The sequence below is a fragment of the Euprymna scolopes genome, chromosome 20 (genome assembly GCF_053919585.1).
Source record: "Euprymna scolopes isolate OS-2025 chromosome 20, ASM5391958v1, whole genome shotgun sequence".
NCBI lineage: Eukaryota > Metazoa > Mollusca > Cephalopoda > Sepiida > Sepiolidae > Euprymna > Euprymna scolopes.
Window position 1 is genome coordinate 37,465,989 of NC_136501.1, and position 22,119 is coordinate 37,488,107.

The window sequence follows — 22,119 nt, forward strand, 5'->3', positions numbered from 1 at the left end:
TATAAAGGAATGGTGCAAATAATTATAAAACAGAAATAGTGCAGAGAGAGTGAAAACAAGAGAAAGCTAAATAGTCTGTTTTGACATTACAATATATTTTGACACTCTAAAATTCTTTGACTTTGTAATTGAAACAAAGTTAAGAAATCATATAGTTAATATGTATATAAAGTACTGACCCAAAAACTAATGGTTGGTCTAGTTCAATATAATACTAGGCTATTTATGTTTGTTATATTATGAGGGGCGTGCCAAAAGTAATGTCTCCTATATTTTATTCCATCCAAATGGATCAGTGAGGATACAAATTGCATTATGATGACTGAACTTATGCATTCATGACCTGAAAGTTTAATCTCTCTGTTGCAGATATTGACGGTGTGAGACTCTAAGGAAGTAACCATGTAATGGACGAATGTTAGAAGCAGAGATATGCTATTTAATTCCTAGCAGAAGTACATTGTGAATGGTAGTGACTATGTGGTAAAATAAATTCTGAAGCACAAAAGATCGCTCGTTTTAATGGTACCACTCCCGTCCTCATAGCTCCTCAACATTTGAGCTAAAAAATAGGAGTCTTTACCTTTGGAACTACTCGTGTATGACAAACTGCACTCCGAACGCCCATGTACTGCCATCATTCATCTGTGGCAAAAGTACATTGAAAATTATGTAGGAAAGTGTATTGAAAACTATGTATAAAAATACATTCTGGAGCACAAAAGGTCACTCGTTTTAATGATATTACTCCCGTCTTCGAAGTTTTTCAACTTTTTGAGTTAAAAAATAGGAGGCATAACTTTTGAAACGACCCTCATACATACATATATATATATATATATATATATATAATATATATATAATATATATATATATATATATATATATATAATATATATATAATATATATATATATATATATATATATAAGAGCAAACAGTTAATAAAACATGTTAAAAACACTTTAAAAAAGTGTTAAAAACATATTTAATCTGAAAAGGAAACACTTGATAAGTGGATAGTCCTTAATCTGCGGAGTTTCGAAGAAATACTTTCCTTCTCATAAGATATATATATATATATAAGAACAAATAGTTAACATGTTAAAAACACTTTGAAAAAGAGTTAAAAACATATTTAATTTTGAAAAGGAAACACTAAATAAATGGATAGTCCTTAAACCGCGGAGTTTCGAAGAAATACTTTCCTTCTCATCAGAGGGTAGGATTTAGCAAAATGCGAGATCGGATTTTGCTTGCAAAAGTATTTAATGAAACTACAAGTAAGTCATAGATCTTACTTATATATATATATATATATATATATATATATATATATATATATATATATATATATATATATATATATTTCTTGTTCTACTAGTAATTAATCCAGGTGGTCTCTTTTCGTCTGTGCAGTTAGATTTTAACATTTTATGCTCGATTACAATACTTTTCCATGAAGTGTTTAAGTAAGCCCTATGAATGCTTTAAACACACATTTATTGTCTGTTCACTAATATAGCTAAATCTCCACTATTTCAGACTGACTCTTTTTGCGTTTCTTATTCTTTGTATTTGTCAGTATTCACTACCAAGATCTGTTTTTCTCATTGAATGTTTTGACTATTTCTTGGTTGAATAATTCAATTTTTTCTGTTATTTTAGTTTTTTTCTATATTAGTTTTAACCTTATGATTCTAAATGCATTTTACTGAGCTGCTATAAGAAGAAAATCAGTTTCTTACTAAGGTTTTCTTTAGCATGTTAGTGTAGTGTGATTTGGCTCGTTTACACGCAAAGGAATATACTGGTATTTTAAGTCTTTTTCCCCAGAATACAACAGTTGCAATTACTTTAAGTACTGCACATTGAGTTATCTGCTGCATTGAAAGAGTTAATACCTTACACATCAAAGCATGTAGTCATATCCACATGGATTCATTTATGATTGTGTCTACCTTTTGAAATTATCAGTTTCGTTTTTATCTCTTCCCCTTTCTTTGTTTATTTAAATGTAGCACTTCTTTGAAAGCCATAATTAGTTTTCTGCACTTTCTTCTGCGCAACTTTCATTTCTCACGATGCTCATCTTTAATTCTAACGAGTTTTCTAACATTTCTTTTCACTTACAATCTATGAACATCATTTCTCAAAGAGTGTGTGATTGGCTTAGTAGATACCATTGTAGATTATGAAATCAGTAATGCCAAGTTATAAAACTACCAGACCTATTATATTCATGGAGACACTAATACCATGGGGGGGGGGGATTTTGAACCACCATTTCCCTCTAGCAAGTTGTGTTCATAGTCATTTATAATATATTTCCACATTAAATAACACGAAAATGAGTCGATATGCTATGAAACGGACAAATGAAAACATTGTCTCTCAGGTTTGATATCTCATCTCTAGTCACAAGTAATTTTGACCTTTTATGTTCGAGAATTGATTAGTTTTCCACTAAATGTTAGATGATAGCAATTTTCCTTGAAAATTGCAGAATTTGTCTCAACATTATAAGAGACAAATAGTACTCCCATTTAGGTTAGTAACTATTCATTGAGGTCTGAAAAAGGATTAGAACTATTTCATCAGTACTTTTATTGAAATGTGATAAAGTGAGCTGTAGGTTATTATTTTGGTGTTCACAAAGCATAAGACGGTTTGATGGTATTTACCAGAATATGAGTAACAACAAATCTCCCCAATGCTCTAACTATACTCTATTACATATATGTATGTTTGTTACAGACATATATGTATGTTTGTTACAGACATATATGTATGTTTGTGTGTAAATTTAAGTGATAATCGGCATGTATAGAGTATTGTTATTGAAGTCTATGGTAATGTGTGACTAAGATAAATACAACAGATATAAACACAAATATATGGAGGGAAAATAATATGAGGCAAAGAATATAATAGTGTGTTACTTTAAAAATAAATGTATACTACAAGTATCATCTTCTTTGACTTCTATTCGTTGACTATATATATATATATATATATATATATATATATATATATATATATATATATATTGTATATACTATCTACTACACATTGTCAGTTTTCAATCACAATACGTTACAGGAGATATAAATTAGATGATCGACAATCGGTCATCTAATCCCATTCTCTCTTCTCTTCATTTTTGTTGGGTCTAGAAGACTCAATTTGTCACCAGCCGTCTAGTCCATTTTGACTCCATCCTTTTTCATGTTAATTTATTTCTTTTTTGATAAAAATCATTCAGTTTTATGCAATTTTCCTCTCTCTTTTCCCTTCTCTTTTCCTTCTCCCTATTACTTCCCTTATCAATTACCCTTTAATTACACATCATAAACGATCTCTCTTTTTCTTTCTGTTGCAATGTACCGATATCATCCTTTTGTTACATTACATTTTCCACATTTTGTTTTAGTTGATATCACCCTGTTGTGATATCATCCAGTTTGTATGAGTTCTTTTCACTGTGCATAGATACAAATGAAGAATCTCTTCTTTTTGTCTTAATAGATGATGGAATCATCCTTTGTAGCTACCATCTATTGTTCATATAGACAAACAAGCAGCACAACAATCAAGCAAGATACACACAGTTTTATAAGTATATCTATTACTATACAAAAATTAAATTAAGAAGAAAAACCTGTACTTTACATTTTTGATCTGGAGAAAGCTTTGATAGAGTCTCAAGAAATGTTGTCTGGTGGATTTTGCGTGAACTAGAAGCAAATGAATGGTTAATAAAGATTGTTCAAACAATATACAGAAAATCATGTGTTAAAATTTAACTGTACATTTTGTGACAGTTTTCGTGTTAAAGTAGGAGTACATCAAGGTTTTATATATCTCCTTAGCTTTTCACTTTTTTCTTAAAAAATTTATTTATTGTCCATGGAGTTTCGTACAAGTTCTTCAGAAGAGATATATGATGATGATTTAGTATTTGTCTGTGAAACAATAGAGAACCTACTTGTTAATTTAAAGACTTGAAAGAAAGTAAAGGTCTGACAGCCAGTAGTTGTAGCCTTGGAAATCCTCCAAAAAGATGAAAGTGCCTATGCTTGTGACCCTGTTGAAAGAATGAATGAGAGTTCTTAGATTATTAAATGACAACAGTTAAGGTAGTAGGTTCTGTTCAATAGGCAAAGCCTAGAAAAACGCGAGAGAAAGTGATAAGGATAGATTTGAGAGAAAGAGGAATAAATAAAGATCTTTCCAGAGATAGGTTAATTAGTTTGAAAGTGAATTTCTAAAAGATATCCAACATATGCAATCGTGTAAATCATGATTATGATGATTTTTTCTTTTACCTATATATTTTAATAACACAAAATACATATTAAAATATTCCTTGGTATTAGGATTGAAAAAAACAAACATTTTAATTGTTCTAATTAACTGTGATTTACAATTTACTCAATAAGTCATCCATCTTTTATTACGTTCTGGTTGGTTACTCTCATCTTCTTTCACTGTATATTGTATGATCCTTACTCTTATTTTATAAACACATGTACATACACAAGCTGTCTCTCTCTCTCTCTCTTTCTCTTTCTCTCTTTCTCTTTCTCTCTCTCTCTCTCTCTCTCTGTTTATTAAAAGTGGAAGGTGATAGCTATAAAAAATAAGATTGAAATAGTTCGTTATAAACAATAGGGAATAATTACATGTACTAATATTATTTAATTCATAATTGGAGAAAAGATAGATAGGAAAGGGAGAGAAACCAAATAAAAAATAATTAATCTGGATTTTATCCTTTATTTTCATAAACTTACTTTTCCTTGATTCAAATACTCTAACCGAACTCAATTGGTGACTCATCAAGTCACATTTTTTCCAGTATATGTGTGTTTATGTGTTTGTGTGGGTATGTGTGTGTGTTTGTATTAATACAATAATGGGACATGAATAAGTTTGGTTATAAAATCAATTAATTCCATTTTCAGCCAATAATGACAAGATTCAAATATTGTTTATGGCTTTTAGATTTTTATAATGTATGATCAATTTCAATTAGTATTGATGTAAATATCAAATTGCACAGAGAGGAACATGGAAAAGTAGAGACATTTTGTAAATGCAATGCTCTATTTACTTCTAAAGAATCATTTTAATGAAAATTATACACAAACATGTTTATCTGCAAAGATTAATCTAACTAAATTCTCCCCATAATACAAGAAAAATGTTATATTAGGATTTAATTTTTATTGAATCAGTTATGTCAATTTCCATTAGTGGTAGCTCGGTAACGGTTGCGTTCACAGAGTACTTGTTCGGTTTGCAAAGATAGAGGAAGTTCCACTTTCTCAGCTACTTTTTCATTTGTGTGAACTGCTAGACCACATTTATAAGCAGCAGAGTTTCCAATCTGATTCTTGAGAACATGTTGCTGTCAGTGTCTGCTTTTGCTATGGTTGATCCATAGAACGGTTATAGATCATTCACAAAGCAAAGCAGTGTATCCACTAGTATGAACTGAGGGCTGATTGTATTTGTTGTATACTGACACTGTGAGGTCTTAACACATAAAAATCTCTAATATTTCGAGGTCTATCCTCCAATTCTGTTATCTTAATTAATATTTATGTATTGCATTTGCCGGGAAATAAGATGCAAAGTATTCTGTTTTATGGCCAAGTTGTACCAGCAGATGACTTTCTGAATGGAAAAATTCATACTAGCTTCAATCTGTTTCACCATACAATAGCATTATTTTCTTATGCTATTCCCAGAAGGAGTATATGTGTAACTCAATCATAATCTCTTCCTTTAAGTTCTCTATTGCAAGGCAGTACTATTGTCAAAGTCTTGGCTACATTCTGAGTTGGCATGACCAACATCATGATTACTGATAGCTAATACTCCTTCATCAGCTTCCTGAAAATGATCATGCTCTGATAAAACATCTAGCTTGTTGCTTTACTATGTACAGAGCGTACTTTAAAGGTAGCAAACTGTAAATTGATAACTCTATTTTCTTGAATTGCAGATTTAGCAACTATCAATTATTTTGAGTTTAGCTTTGTTTGGCAATTTATCATGAAAAGACTGATACCTGAGTAGAGTGCTCAAATTGTGAAAATTTATTTTGACATGGTTAAGTTCGAGCAACACTATATGGATTACATGTATTTTATAGTGCTCATAATTGACCATCAGAACGATTAATTAGAGAAACTGTGAATCCTTTTCGCACTATATTCACTAAACGATAATACCCATCATTGATCCATAATTTTCTTTCAAAATTTTCTTCAGTGATGAAGCACATTTTTAATTAAATGGCTATGTTATAAATAGAATTGCCGAATTTCGAGTGATGATAATCTACAATCTATGGTCAAAACATCATTATATCCAGAAAAGTCACTGTTTGGTGCACTTTATGCGCTGGTGGAATCATTGGTCCATATTACTTCACAGTGATGATGATGATCAAAATGTAAAAGTCAATAAGGAGCAATACAGAAAAATAATTACCAACTTCTTTACGCCTCAACTGGAAGACATTAATGTTGCAGACATGCCACACAGAATATGATACAACCAATTTACTGAGAGAAACATCTGCTAAATGAATACTTTCACAAAATAGATTTGTCAACTGACCCCCTTACTCCATGCGATTTATCTCATTAGATTATTTTCTTTGGAGATATGTAAAGTCCCATGATTACGCTGATAAATCAGATACAATAGACCACTTGGAAGACAACTTCCAACACACTATTGCCGAGATACGGCATAATTTAATGCATAGAGTGAAAATTAGACCTCTAGATTATACCATATGCACGTGAGCTGCAGAGGCCATATGCCCAAAATTTTATTTAAATTATAAATGCCAAAAATTAATATTTGGAATAAATCACATATTTATTTAATAAAAATATTCTTCTGTGATTCATTTTTATTTAAAGTTCGCCACCTCTAAAAAATACACCCTTTACTTAGACTTTCCCAATCAGAGTGTTCAGTAGTGCAAACACACATAATCTGTCTTGATGCCTTTGTTTGTCACTGGAGAGCAAAACTGAAACCTTCCAGAATGGCATCAGATTCAGCCAAATTCATATATTGATAATAATTTTTAGGTTGCAATCAGAGAGCATCTTCCAATACTGTCTTCTTGTACTTCTAATGAAATGGTTTTGTCTGGGACGAAGAGTAGGAATATAGGAAAGAAGAAAGGGTGAAAGAAAAGGAAGTTGTTTCTTTTCACCCTTTCTTCTTTCCTATACTCTTTCCTTTCCTCTTCTCACACTCTCTTTGTCTTCTATGTCTCCATTATTCATTCATTGAAAATTGCACTGTCGCAATGATGAATTCGTACTTATATATTTAAACGAATCTTGGTAATGTATATAAGCTGAAGAAAGTCTAGAAAGTCCGGATGTTTGACTATGATGAACAAATGTAAGACAGTATTACTTTTTAACTTCACTTTATTCATCAAAACAACCTAGTTGGTATCCACCACTTTATAATAAAGACTAAATGTGTATTTATTTGTTTAGAAATATATGTACTTTCATGTCATCACACAAAAGATAGTAAGTAAAACACATACCTCTTCAAGTGATGAAGGAAAGTGAGAACACAAATAATACGTCATACAACTACCTCGGATATAACCCACCACCTGAAATAATACGTCAGATGTAATCCACCACCTGAAATAAATTAAAAAAGATATGATTCATTCTATGATAAAAAGTAAACATAAGTGTTTTTCTTTTATTTAGAAATAATAATTTGTAGATTGAAAATTAACTTACTAATGTAATTCTAGAATTTTATATGAATATTTTAGTAATATATCTAAATAAATTGTGAGTGTGAATACTGACAAAACATAAATTTATTGTCATTTGTAACAAAGAGTGTACACTAATATATTTTAAACAGTAACTGAATTAATCTTAAATGTTAAGTGTCATTAACCAAAATCAACAATATGTATATTGATTTTCAATTCTTCTGATAGATCTCTTAATATCAGTGTTAAATTTTTTGACAAAACAACTTAAGCTATTTACAATCTTTCAACTCCATTTACAATTATAATCAAGTTATTGAATTAGTCAATAAAGATGTCAAAAACAGTTAAAATACAATGCAGTTTATCTCCACAACAGTTTAATTGATATTCACAAAGTGTTCCCTATTTTGCTTTTATAAAATGGTTCCATTTATATAATGGGTAGTTTTATTGCTTCTATTGCATCCTCTGTCTGATGTTTATAATCAAAAGTATTCTCGCTTGTGTCTGTAATTACTTGCTTGATTGCTTAGTCAACATAATCTCCAATATACGAGGGGCGTGCAATAAGTAATGCCCCTGACCCACTTCCCATGGCAGTAGAGCAACGAAACTTGGCACAGTTATTAGTCTGTCTCTACATAGAAACCACCCAGAGTTATGCATTTCTCCTATTGTTTGATGCAGTCTGGAGACCGTTTTTGTAGAACACCCCAGGTTGGTCCTCCAACCACGATGTGACTTCAGAAATCAAGGCTGCATCATCCGGGAAATGCTTTTCTTTCAAAAACAACTTCATGGCTGGGAAGAGGTGCAAAGTGAGGAGAGTAGGGAGGATAGGGAAGGATTTCATAACCACACGCCCGTGCTTCTGATCTGGTGACCTGCGAGTTGTGGACCAGAGTGTTATCCTGCAGGAGGAGGGTACCTTTGCTTATCTTGCCCCGCCTCTTGATTTTGATAGCTTCCCTTTATTTCCTCAAAAGTTAAGCATAATAGGCTCCTGTAACTGTGGTACCCTTTGCCAGGAAATTTGTCATCACTACTCCGTCCTGGTCCCAGAAGACTGTGAGCATGACCTTGCCAGTGGAGGGCTCCACCCTTGCCTTCTTTGGAGGTGGTGAGTCCAAGTGCTTCCACTGTATTGACTGGGCTTTGGTCTCTGGATCATAGTGATGGACCCAGGTTTCATCCTGTGTAATCAGTCTTTTGAAAAACTTTGACTCAGCTTCTTGGCACATCTCCAAATTATTCCTCGAGCACTCGACGCAATCTCGCTTCTGGAATGGTGTGAGCAACCTGGGAATCCATATGGCAGACAACTTATACATATGCAAATGGTCATAAATGATAGTTTCCACAGACCCTGTACTAATCTTGACATCTTGGGCTATTTGGCGAATAGTAATGCACCGATCTTCCCAAATGGCAGCCTCAACTTGACGGACAGATGCCTCATCAATGGCAGAAGGATGGCGACCAGGTCTGGGAGCTGTTTCCACAGACGTCCGGCCATGTTTGAATTCACGATGCCAGCGTTTTACAAGGTCATATGATGGGGCATTATCACCATGAGTTTCTTTCATTTCATCAAAAGTCTCCTGTGGTGTGCGTCCTTTCAAATACAAAAATCTTGCTCGACATTCAACAGGCTCCATTTCACACCTGACTCAGTTCAAACACCTGTAAAACAAAAACCACAATTAGTTCAGAGCTGTAATTTGTCACACAAGTCATAGAGATATAAATCTTTGCACATGCAAAATTTCAGCTAGATCAGACAAGTGGAAGTGGGTCAGGAGCATTACTTATTACATGCCTCTCGTATGTAAGCATTCTTCCTCTTTCTGACAATTCTACAGCAATTAATCGTTCCGGAAGTGGAGTTTTCAGCCCTACATTCAAGGATTGATATTATTTTGGAATATCTCATACCTAAGACTACTTGTTCCACCAAAGCTTTAATATGATTGAGAACTGTATGAGTGAATTATTATTAAAAATAATAATAATTCTCCGATAGCTAGGATGTAGAGACATAAATTTATACATTTCTCAAACAGAACACAATATTCCACAAATGTAATTATCTAACTGCAGATTATTTCTGAAACAAACTCTCAACTTATTCCATTCTTTGACAAAATTTTATTTTTATTTTGGTTTTATAAACGACCAGTGTGATTCACCTAATGGATTTCATTATAGTTATCGGTTATATCAGATTCAAATCTTATAGGTTTCATTTAGTTTCATTATGCAATAATGCCTTCAGGGAAAGTACGAATCCAAACTTCCTTTCAGTATTAGTAAAACAGTAATGTGTGTTCAACTAATCGGATACAATTAATCATTGACAATAGGCATAATGTTTCGGCATTAAATGACCCAAAAGTGATATATCTTTTCTTTGTCATTTATCATGCTAAATTATGGATTTTTGCATCTAGATTTGTTTGATTGCAACAGCATAACTCTGACACATAAGTTATTCAGTCTGTTGTCAAAGCTCTGAAAAGATGTTATACACAGAATCTAGTATTCTAAAACAATCAACCATTAAGTATTGACCAGGCTCAATGTTACTTAACTTTGAGATTCTTATAGGAACCAGAATGTGTCAACGTGATTATAGGTGTATAAAAATTAAATTTATTCACAAATCTATCTTTTTGGATAATAGGTTAATATATTTTGCAAGTATAATGACAACTCATAAAAGCATGAGTCTATGGCAACTCATCTAGAAGAAGGAAATTACTGTAAAATCTGCAACCAAAGTTGTTAGATAAGATAAATAACAACATTGGCACAGAATATTTTGAGATGGAATTAAATGAATTAATGGTAAAAAAGGGAATTAATTGAGCATCTTTGGTAACTATCATATGAAATATTCAACAAAACTTTATCTATATATTAATATTATATTAAAAGTGCAAATAATCTGTGATATTCAATTGGTTGTAATAATTAAGTTGGTAAAATTGTTATAAAGAGAGATGCTCAAAGAAGTATTACATCATATCAGGAGGAGTTCAAAACTGACTGTTTCCCTTCACAGGTCTCTATCTTCCATGGCTTTAGGAAGATCTTCAAGTTGTAAACCAGTGTCTTCTATCACTAATTTTGTGTACATTTTGACAGGTCTTCCTACTTTAGCGGTTCTGTATTTAGGATCAAGCAGTGCCACATCACTGACGACCTCATCTTTTGTTCTGTAGCAATGTCCAGCATATCATGTTCTTTTTCTTATTACTGAAGACGGCTAATGGTTGGATGTGTTTTCCAGTTTAAGTTTAAAACTGCCTGGAGTATTCTAGTGTAAGTTCCATCTAACTTACGTCCAAGTTGTATTTTTTACTGAGAGTTCATGCTGGAAGAAGTATAGTAAAACAAATAATGATAATAAAAAGTTAAATTTATTAGTTTTAAATTTATAACTTGTTTATCTTTCTTATGCTGTAAAAAATTGAAAAGTTATCAGAAAATCATAATCAGTTTTTTATCATAATAACTTGGTAAAGCGGTAATGATATATGCTATCATCGTTTACTTGGCAGTCAGTAGTTTTTAATACGATAAGTGAGGCAATAAACCACAAAGACAATTGATATTAATAAAATGTGCCTGAAACAGACCATTGAAAGATGTGCACCATCCATGACGAATGTTGTATGCATCAGTTCATAAAATATTGGAATTGGATGCCAAGCATATGGTGATTGTTAATAAGATGGTCATGAGATATTATGTGTGAGTTCAATCCTCATGAGTAACTAGCTTTTATGGCATTGTACCAGACTAAATTTTATGAATATTAGGAATGTATTGATTATCATTTCCAGAAAATGATTTATTATGGAATGAGTTTTGTTTCTTAACTCTCCATCTTATTCGCTGAATTATGATTGATGCAGGAGAATTGTTATTATAATCTCAATTGATGATGTCCTTTAAACAGAGTATTAATCATTATTATTAATATCTGGCAGACCCTTTATATGGTGTGTTCTTAATGCTGAGACACCTTTAGATATTTTAATACTTGAAAAGTGTATGCACGCCATAATATTTCAAAGCAATAAAATATTCCAAAAGTACTCTGGAGTAGCAAAAAGATGGAAGATTATATACATATATATATATATATATATATATATATATATATATATATATATATATATATATATATATATATATATAGCCTACATTATTAACACTGATTTCTGTACAAAATTTCATAAGAATAGTTGAAGAATTATAGTGTTGATATGTATTGTGTTGGAAGCCAAGTTAAAATTTAGTAAAAACATTACTTGTACAATGGATCACACCTTTTGTGATGCATCATATGTCACTGCAAATTTGTAAGCGATGAGAGAACCCGCATCCAAAGCAGGTTAATAGCCACATTCTCTTTTATACTTGGTATCATTGAAAATGTTACTTCAAACTATCGAGCAACCTGCAAGCCTTATAACCTTGACAGCTAACTCCTAGCATCATATATTATGTTTACTGTCTTTGACGTGTATGCTTACATTGATGGCTGACTACACAGTATTTCGAAAGGCAAATTGGGCCTAAAGAAGAACAGTTAATAGATGATTATGAAAAGTATACATAAAGCCACGATGACGGTTTCATCATCTTTTTCCATTGTCATATATTCCTCAGCACTGCTTTTGTAAATGGATTTTTTAGACCATTTGAAAATTTGCATGATTTTTATGTTTATCTATAACAGGTCATATCTGCACACTTTGCTACTTAATCATCGCCATAGAACTTTCAGTATATTTAAGTGACAGACGAAATCGAAGGAGGACATCTGCACATCATTAATTTTTAGTGGCAAACGCTTGTTAAACATGAATGCTATGAGTGGCTGGTAATCATTTAATCACAAATTTTATATCAGAGTTTCCTTCCCATATATGTGTTTCTACAGAACCATACTACTATTGGTTGTTTCCATGCATGCATACATACATACATACATACATACATATTCTAGTATTATATAGATATTTGCAGAATTTTATAATCTCTGATTTTATCATACTTTTTCTATTTTTCCTTCTTGATATAGTTGTAGAAAGTTTAAATTGCATAAATAATTTTTACGTTATAAATACAGTGCAAACAACTTATTTGCATATAATTAAATCATGCGATTGATCCTGTCGATGTGATTTCGGTCGATGTTACATCCGACCTTCTTTCAGGTGTATCTTGTCGAACTCATGGCGCAGTGGTTAGAGTACTTGGAAAAATCAATAGTAAAAATGATATTCTCCTGAAGGTTGAAAGTTCAATCCTCAGTGTGGATGACCGAAAAATACAATTGCAAAATACTTAGGACCTCTATCCAGTCATGGCTGACAGAACGAGAGCATGCTATCCCCATGAAGTAAATATGAAGATAAGAACAGTAGTCTGATGAATCCAAATAATATGAATGACCAATCCTCATCTAAAAAATGCAGAAACGTTGTAACAATTTAATTGTTTGGTTGATTTAAAACAAACACTACTCCACACAGTCTATTGTAAAAAAAAAAGGGTTCAACTCATCACAGATAGCTCGTATTTAGGGTTAATGGATCATATATTTCCAAATATAAAGTTGATATTATTTTCTTTAGTGAACTGCTACTCTGCAAAAAGTATATTTATTTATAGGTTTTCTTTGGGTTTTTTTTGTATTTATTTATGTTTTGCTTTTTCCTGAAAAATTACCCAACTGATCCAAAATAAAGCTCTATCACTGCCGAGGTTTCTCTGAATATTACCGGTTGGGTTGCTTTTATTGCAAGCTAGACAGCTACTGATCCAAACTAATTACAGAATGGAACTTTGGGTATGACACTAATCAGTTGCAGATTGCCTGACAACCATTCATCTGTGACCAACTATAACGACAGAATTGGGAACAAATGACTGGAAACCAATATAGCTTTTCTTGTTTGTATTCAACTAACCGTAGTTAAAGGAAATAAATGTCTATGCATTTCACACGATGTATAACATCACATTTTAGAGTGTATATAACATTACATTTCACAGACTATATGACAGCATCTTTGAGGTTATGTAGCAGATAATCTTTATGATCATCTCAATGGTTTTATCTGGAACATTCTTAATAGATTATGTACAATATTTATAATGCTAATTGGTTAACTTTACAAACTGTTATCACCAGCCGGGTTGATTGCATCATAAAATTCTAATATTTTACACAATCCATTTCTTTTATCCAAATGTCTATGGGAGAAGCGTTTTCCCTTAAGGATGACTGTCTGCTTTGTCTTTAATCAATTGACTAAACTATTTTTGATATTCTTTCACTATTCTACATGCGATTTTGCTGAACTGTGATCCTATATCTCAGAGAATGTAGGACCTCTTTTGGTATAAAGCATCAAGCTGAAAAAAATATGACATCTTATTTCATAGATAGTATAGCATTATATTTTTTAAATTTGATTTCAGAATAGTATTTTATCATATCCCACGTAATATAAAATATAATATTCTATAAGCAATTTGGTCTCATATTCCAAAATGTAAAGTATCATATTGTACATAATATCATGAAGCAAAAAGTATCACATTTTAGAAAATGTATATGGTATTTCAGTAAATTCACTATAACCCATTCGTAACACTATATCACATTTGATATAAGATTTAGTCTCATATTATCGAGAACATTTTCACATATCTTCATTTCTAAATATGTATTTTTATATAAAATTAACGATTATTATATCTAAACTAATTTACCCACTTTTATGTATAGAATCTCTTTTCCAAATTTCAGAAAAATTTAATAGTCGTGAAGCTCATTTCAAGTATATATTGACACAAATGAAATTTTGCTTCATAGAGAGAGAAACATAGATATTAATCATTATATATAAAATAATGCATGTTATCATATGCCTGCATTTGTATGATATCCAATACCAGAGACTATGAAATAACATATCTTAATGAATGTATCATATTACGTTTCACTTCATGGCATTCCATTCCAAAAATGTTTGGTATTACAATTTTCAGAATGTAGAGTATCACATATTATAAGAAATATTTGATTATCTTCCATAAAACATATCATGCAATATATGGTACCACAATTCAGCTATTTTTAGTCTGGAAACATGTCTTCGAGAATTTTTATCATATTTCATAAGAATACATGATAAAGATTACAAAGTTCGATTATAAGCTTCACAAGTTTGTAAAAATGCATTTGAAGAAGGTTGAAGGTTAAAATCGGTCAGGAATATAACAATCAAGATAATAATAATAATAGTTCAAATAATTCAAACAATACATATTGTGAGTTCATACCTTTCCTAATATTATTAGTACATAAATGACAACAACAAATTCAATGGGCTTTGAATTTGTCATAGTGCATAACAGAGACAGTGACTATATTTGCTAGGCCAATCATTCACACGCTACTGGTATTAGATACCATCCACCTCCATGCTATCAAAAAGTTTATATGTTAGAATACAAAGAAATCTAAACCAGATAATGCATATTGTACTTCAGCACGTTTTATATAATGAAGATACTATGGTTTTACCAAATGTATTTATTGTCAGAGTACAGTTGTAATATATTACTTTAGTTTTTGATGATTGTATTAGTTGTGCTTTCATTCACGAACATGTTATCAAAAATATAAAAAAATAATGCTAAATATTTCTCACAATTAGAATTGTAGTCGACCTCACATAAATATGAGTTCTTATTCCAGAACAAGTCTCATTCTCTCACCCTGTTGCAATATTTTGGATATAATAGAAGGGTATGATTTTTTTAAATTTAAAGTTCCACTTATAGACACTGACGGTAGGAACTGACCAATCAAACGAAGCCACATTCTGCTAACAACCTATCAGAAACCAGAATTGCTCCATAAAAATATTGAATCTTTTAGCATTCTTACACATAATTATTTTCGTGTCGACACAGGAAAGATCTTTGCTCTTTGCCTACAAAATTTTAAAGTCCGAGACTTATACAGAACAGCCAATCACTGAAAACTCTTCATCTCCAGGACTTGTACAGAATAGCTACCCATCTGAAACCCTTCTGAGATTAAACATAGCTTTCAATTCAAAACGCTTTTTGCTGTATCTGCAGTATGTTAATCCTCAAATAAAATACCAACTATCCAGTTACTAAAAATATTAGAGTTGATTTTATTCATTTGGACTGGAAAGAACTTGCTTCGAATGAGTGGGATTTCAGTTTCTTTAGTGGATCAGCTCTACTTATCACCACTGGGTGATGAAAATAACAACTATTATGAATGATATGAAAAGATATTAAAACATAGTGCCTCTGATAAATAATTGCCACACTCACTATCCAACATATATATCTTAATCACAATTTCAAAAGTAATCTTATCATATGTCTAGTTATGTCATTGGGTCATTTTTTAACAATGATTGTCAAATATTGACAAAAATAGAACAAATAAAGAAAATACTTACTGGATCTCTCCATAATATTTTTTCCTTAGTTCGATGTTCTTTGACTTTTCTTTTTGCTTTTTGTTCGTTTGTTGTTGTTTTTTTTTTGTTTTCTTCTTTTTTTTTTTTTGAAAACTTTAGGCTGTGCTTGGTTAATTTTCTAAACTATTCCCATTTGTTAATAGCATCGGATTTAAACAGAGATCAATAGACTTAAACATAATAATTTTTTCTTAAGTAAGCACATCATTTTCTTTTGAGTTTATCCTGTGCAAGAGAACCCACACTCAATTACTCTCTACCATACATGGCAAAAGATTTTTGATAACGGTGATATCCAATCATCTTGAAATCTTGGTATCGTATATGGTATACAACCATCTGTGTTCTGACCATGATCTCATAATATTTTTTACTTTTTACCATAGTGTTGTCATTTGTGTATAGCATATGTTCACACCAACACAAACGATTTTTCTTCATTTTATCTTAGATTTACTTAGCATCTCAAGCACACACACACACACACACACACACACACACACACACACACACACACACACACACACACACACACACACTGATATTGGACAGACTCCATAAAGATAAAAAATGCAATGTTGGTTGGTTAGTTGTTGAAATTCAAGCATGTCAATTGTTACAGAAGCATTTGTGCTAAAACCATACATGTTTGTATAAGATTGGTTTGTAGATTAATTTATTTTGTAGGCATATATTTTTTAAACAAATGCCCTATAAACAATAGTTTCCGTTTAATTCATAGATGAGGCACTGACAGGTACTATTACTCCAAGTCAGAGTGTATCTACGAATAGAGTAATTAAGGAATGACTCCATAAACTTCAACACTCAAAAACTGGGACCTCACCACTGGGAGCAGTTTTTTTTTAATATCCAGATGACTGAGGATAGCTAGAGTAATTTATAGGGTTGAGAAATAGAGCATGCAGAAATATGTACAAAGGACAGAAAAATATAAATTGAGGGAGGTAAAAAGGAATACCTTGTTGAAGGATGACCGAGGCTGTTTAGTCTCATGCCTGGTATATACAATGTTGGAGGAGGAGGAGGAGGAGGAGGAGGAGGAGGAGGAGGAGGAGGAGGAATACATGCTCAACATTGAGTGGAACAGGGATTCATATTTTAAGAGACCCACCACGTCGTTTTTATAGCCTTATAGTTTGACAAAAATTAGAAAAATAGAAACAAGAAATGCAAATAAAAACAGAAAATAATTACAATTTACATAAAAAGTAGAAGTGCAATTAAACAAGTAAAAAGAAATATGACTTAAAAGAAAGAAGAAAATTAACTGAAAAAAGAACAGAAATATAATTAGATAAAACAAGTGTTGTAAATAGTAAAAAGAAATACAACTAAAACAAAAAATAAATGCAAAAAATGAAAATGTAAGAAAGAAATGCAATTAAAATGAAAAAATTTAAACTGAAAAAAGAAACGAAATATAAGTGCAACAGAGAAATAGTATGTAGGCGAAATAAAAAAAATGCAACTGAAATAAGTCTGAGAAATGCAATGAATAAATCGAAGAAAATAGAAATGCAATTGAAAAAGTAGCAAATACAACTGACATAACACGATCAGATATATGTCAACTTTAAAATTCTGTTTACTTTTCAATTGTTTATGAACCTAAAAATCTATTTTAAATACATTATTCTGCTAATTATTTTTTGCAGACAAGATAATGTTTCTAAACTTAGCTTAGTTGCTTCATAAACGATTATATATTCCATTTTTAGATTTGTAATGAGTTCTGTTTTTAAAAAATCTAAATCTGGATTATATTTAAAATTAGAACTTTGGAAAATCCAGTGATAATTGCTACAAGGCCAACATTTTCCTCTTGTCTTTTTCCCTTTTTATTTTTCTATTATTTGATTATTAGTATGGTGTCACAATTAAATCATTGATTTGATAAAACCTGACTATTTTAATACATACCATCGCCTGATTAAACTATTAGTTTTTATTAAGATTGGGCATCCATTCAATAATAATACTAAACTAGAAATCACTTCCTTTTTTAGCTTTCTCAAATTTATACACATGCACACACACACACAACTCAATATGCGTGTATGTGTGTAATATTTGTGCATTCCCAATAAAAAGAAAGGTTAGAGAATCTACATAAAATCTAAAAGTGTATTGTTGCATAAAATTTGCCGGAGAAGACAATGAGAGTGTTCTTAAATCTCTAAATGCATCTCTAATAGAGGTTATGAGAGCATAATTCCTTTAACACCTCAAATATACCCTATTTTTATGAAATTTTAAATCCTATGCATAATACTTTCAGCAAAAATACTGAAAGTAATCCGGAATCTCCATATGCTCCCTCGTAACCTAAGGTAGCAATGGAAGCCAAACCAAACTTCAAATATATCTTATTTGATGAAATTTATATCATATGTATAAAATTCTCTGAGAAAGACAATGTAAGTGGTCCTAAATATCTATGCAACCTTCTATGTACCTAATATTTAAGTATTACTACCTTTAAGTAGGCCATGAGAACAGAACCACCTTAAAACTTTAAATGCGTATATCAGATTTGTCTTTTGAATGTTATTTTAAAGTTCGACTGAATGAATATCTAAATTGTTTAGTTAGAAAATATTGAATGTGATGCTTCGAACCTATGTACTCCGATTAATTTGCAATAAAATTATATGAAATGAAAGAATATATGTTTCCTTTCTTTAATATAATAAAATGCAAGTGAAGAATGTTGATAACGCCTCTTCATCTATCTGTCTACCATCACAATTTGCATGTGAAGATATTGAAATTATTTCTGCATCTCCCGTTGTTCATTTAAAAAACCTAATGACACTTTTCTTACATGTTCTAATACTAAATTAGTGTATAAGCATTAGCTTAAGATTATTAACATATATCCGAATAACTCAGTGGGTAAGATATCTGGCTGACAAGATAAAGGTGACTATTAAAGTAAAATCTCCTTAATATGATGTTCCATATGATGTTATTCCGCTGCTAGGCTAGTATATATACAGTCTAAAAACTTCTTCCTAATACTAACAACCACTTCTATAAGGTCTGACGATGCTGGTAGATCGTAAACATGGTCCAACATCTGAAACATATGTACCCAAACAGATAAAACGGTAATAAAAAAAAAAAATATAAAACACATATTTGCTCTGCAATAGTACTAAGCATTCTCTTCAGGTTTTTACTAATTACCAGTTTTACCAAATACATACATACATACATACATACATATATATATATACATATATATATATGTATACATATATATATGTATATATGTATATATATATGTGTATATATACATATGTATACATATATATGTATACATATATATATGTATATATACATATCATTCAACCACGGTAGTGGTTGAATATATGCTTAAGTCCGAAATTGAATGAATTGAGATACATTCAAACCCCCACCACTAATTCCGTTCGCAACCAAATTTCAAACAGGTTATATAGTTGGATAGAACACCTCATTAGCTACATTTTGAAAAAAATATTTCGAAAATTGGTTCAGTAGAAAAAAAGTACAACAAAATATGTGGGTTCACAAGCAGGAGAGTAAGTACATAAGTGACTAACGCTTTTTTTTTTTATTTTGCATAACTTTTTTTTGTGTATAAATATTTTTTACTGCGATTTTGCCAATATGACATGTTAGCGTAACGGTTAGAGTACCGGGGGTTGGTGGAAAGATTTTAGGTTCAATCCCGTGTATCGTTTTTTTTTTCATAATTAAAAAACCGAACTTTTTTTTAATAACTAATTTTTTTTTACTCTCCTTATGATTTTATAGCAAAAAATGGTGAATTTATCGATTAAAAATATTAGTGAATTCTATGACATACATATTCTTTGAATGAACTCAAATTTTTCGTTATCACATTTGATGAAAAATGTAGTCCCATTTTGGCAATGCGTCTGACCAATGATGCTTTTGAACCCGCGACCAGCACTGCGATGTCATCAGCATCAGCCTGGGCATAAATATTCCTATTTTTAAACTCCTTTAAAAGAGGATTCAGCATATAGTTCCATAGTAAAGGTGATAAAATCTCACTTTGGGGGTTTCATTTAACTACTTCCCTTTTAACAGTTGCCCTCAGTAGTTCTACTTGAACTGTTCTGTGCCTCACCATATACTCAATCCATCGGATGAGTACTGGTGGCACATTGAGTTCTCGTAGCGACTTGAACATACTATTGAAGGGTATGTTGTCAAAAGCTCCAACGATATCTAAAAAGACACCGAGTGCCATCTTCTTTTTTGTTAGTTTACGCTCTATACATATCACGAATTCATGAACCTCAGTATCGGTAGAGACCCTGGATCAGAACTACTGTGATTGAATGATAAATATTGCATAAATGTGTGTTTGAGAGCTAATTTCTTTTGACAATCATTAATAAATATTATAAATTCATATATTAATACAATAGCAATGCCTGGAAAAATCATGGATTATATGGAAAAATGCGCGCATGAAAAGTAATATTCTGCAGTTAAAAAGAATTAAATGATCCTAATTATGATATAATAAAATTATTAATTTTTATGTAAATTATAAAATTATTAATTCCATCTACTAACTAACTAACTAACTAATGAATTAATTTTATTCAAACATTTTTCACTACATAAATATATGCAAATAATAGGGGGGAAATAAGTTCAATCCAGCGACTGACACCCTTTCTAACTTAACAATAAACAACAACATATGCAAATAATAAATAAAATATTTATCAATATTCAAATTTTATTTTTAGCTGCAATATTTTAAGTCTAAAAAATTCTTATTTTTTACTTTACTAGAATATCTTGTTCTTTACTTTTCCATGTTGAATTTCTTGTCCTTTACTTTTCCATACTTAAGAATATTACTTTTCATGCGCGCATTTTTCCATATAATATATATATGTATATATACATATATATATATACATATATATATATATATACATATATATATATATATATACATATATATATATATATATATATATATATACATATATATATATATATATATACATATATATATGTATATATACATATATATATATGCATATATATATGCATATATACATATATATATACACTTGTGCCCGATATTATTCATACCCCTCGGATCTTTGAGATTTCTATAAGAATATTGCTCAAACCAGAAGATAGACAATATTAAAGGGATTTCAAACAATAAATCAAGCATAAGCATTTAATTTAAACTCAACAAATAAATAAATTATGCAAGTTTGAAGCATTATACTGAGAAAAACAATAATGGCACTAGTTCAAAATTATTCATACCTCTCTTACTAATAGTCAATAGCATGCCCTTTATTCTTAATAACTGCCTGTAACCGTTTTTGATATTTATCAACGAGGTTTTTACAAGCATCAACACTGATTTTTGACCATTCTTCAATGCAGTAGTTCTCTTAATCCCTCAAATTTCTAGGTTTCCGCTTTTTAACCTCAGTTTTCAATATGTGCCAGAGGTTTTCGATAGGGTTCAGGTCAGGACTCTGGCTAGGCCATTCCAAAACATTAATGTGATTATCCTCAAACCATTTCTTGACTATTTTGGCAGTATGTTTTGGATCATTATCCTGTTGAAGGACCCAGTTTGGTCCTAAATGGAGCTTCTCCGCATCCTGTCTAATGTTTTTCTGGAGTATCTCCAAATATTGCTCCTTCTTCATGGTTCCATCTATCTTGACCAAACTACCTGGACCACTAGCCGAAAAGG

The 22,119-nt window shown here is 31.1% G+C and overlaps 2 protein-coding genes across 6 annotated transcripts in view; one reads left to right on the top strand and one right to left on the bottom strand.

The window, feature by feature from the left end:
• LOC145241391 (voltage-dependent calcium channel type A subunit alpha-1-like) overlaps positions 1–22,119 on the top strand; it is a 1,447,749-nt gene that overhangs the window by 1,087,485 nt on the left and 338,145 nt on the right. The window lies entirely within an intron of this gene.
• LOC145241393 (uncharacterized) overlaps positions 1–22,119 on the bottom strand; it is a 421,614-nt gene that overhangs the window by 264,508 nt on the left and 134,987 nt on the right. For 4 of the 5 annotated variants that reach the window (XR_013862546.1, XR_013862547.1, XR_013862548.1 and 1 more), the window contains exon 3: positions 7,594–7,696. Coding sequence is in view for 2 of the 5 variants with exons in the window: in XM_080104317.1 (XP_079960443.1) it covers positions 7,594–7,696 (103 nt within the window). In the remaining 3 variants the exon portion in view is untranslated. Of the gene's footprint in view, positions 1–3,872; positions 4,087–7,593; positions 7,697–22,119 lie in introns of those variants that run through there. The other variant, XM_080104318.1, reaches the window with a different exon arrangement.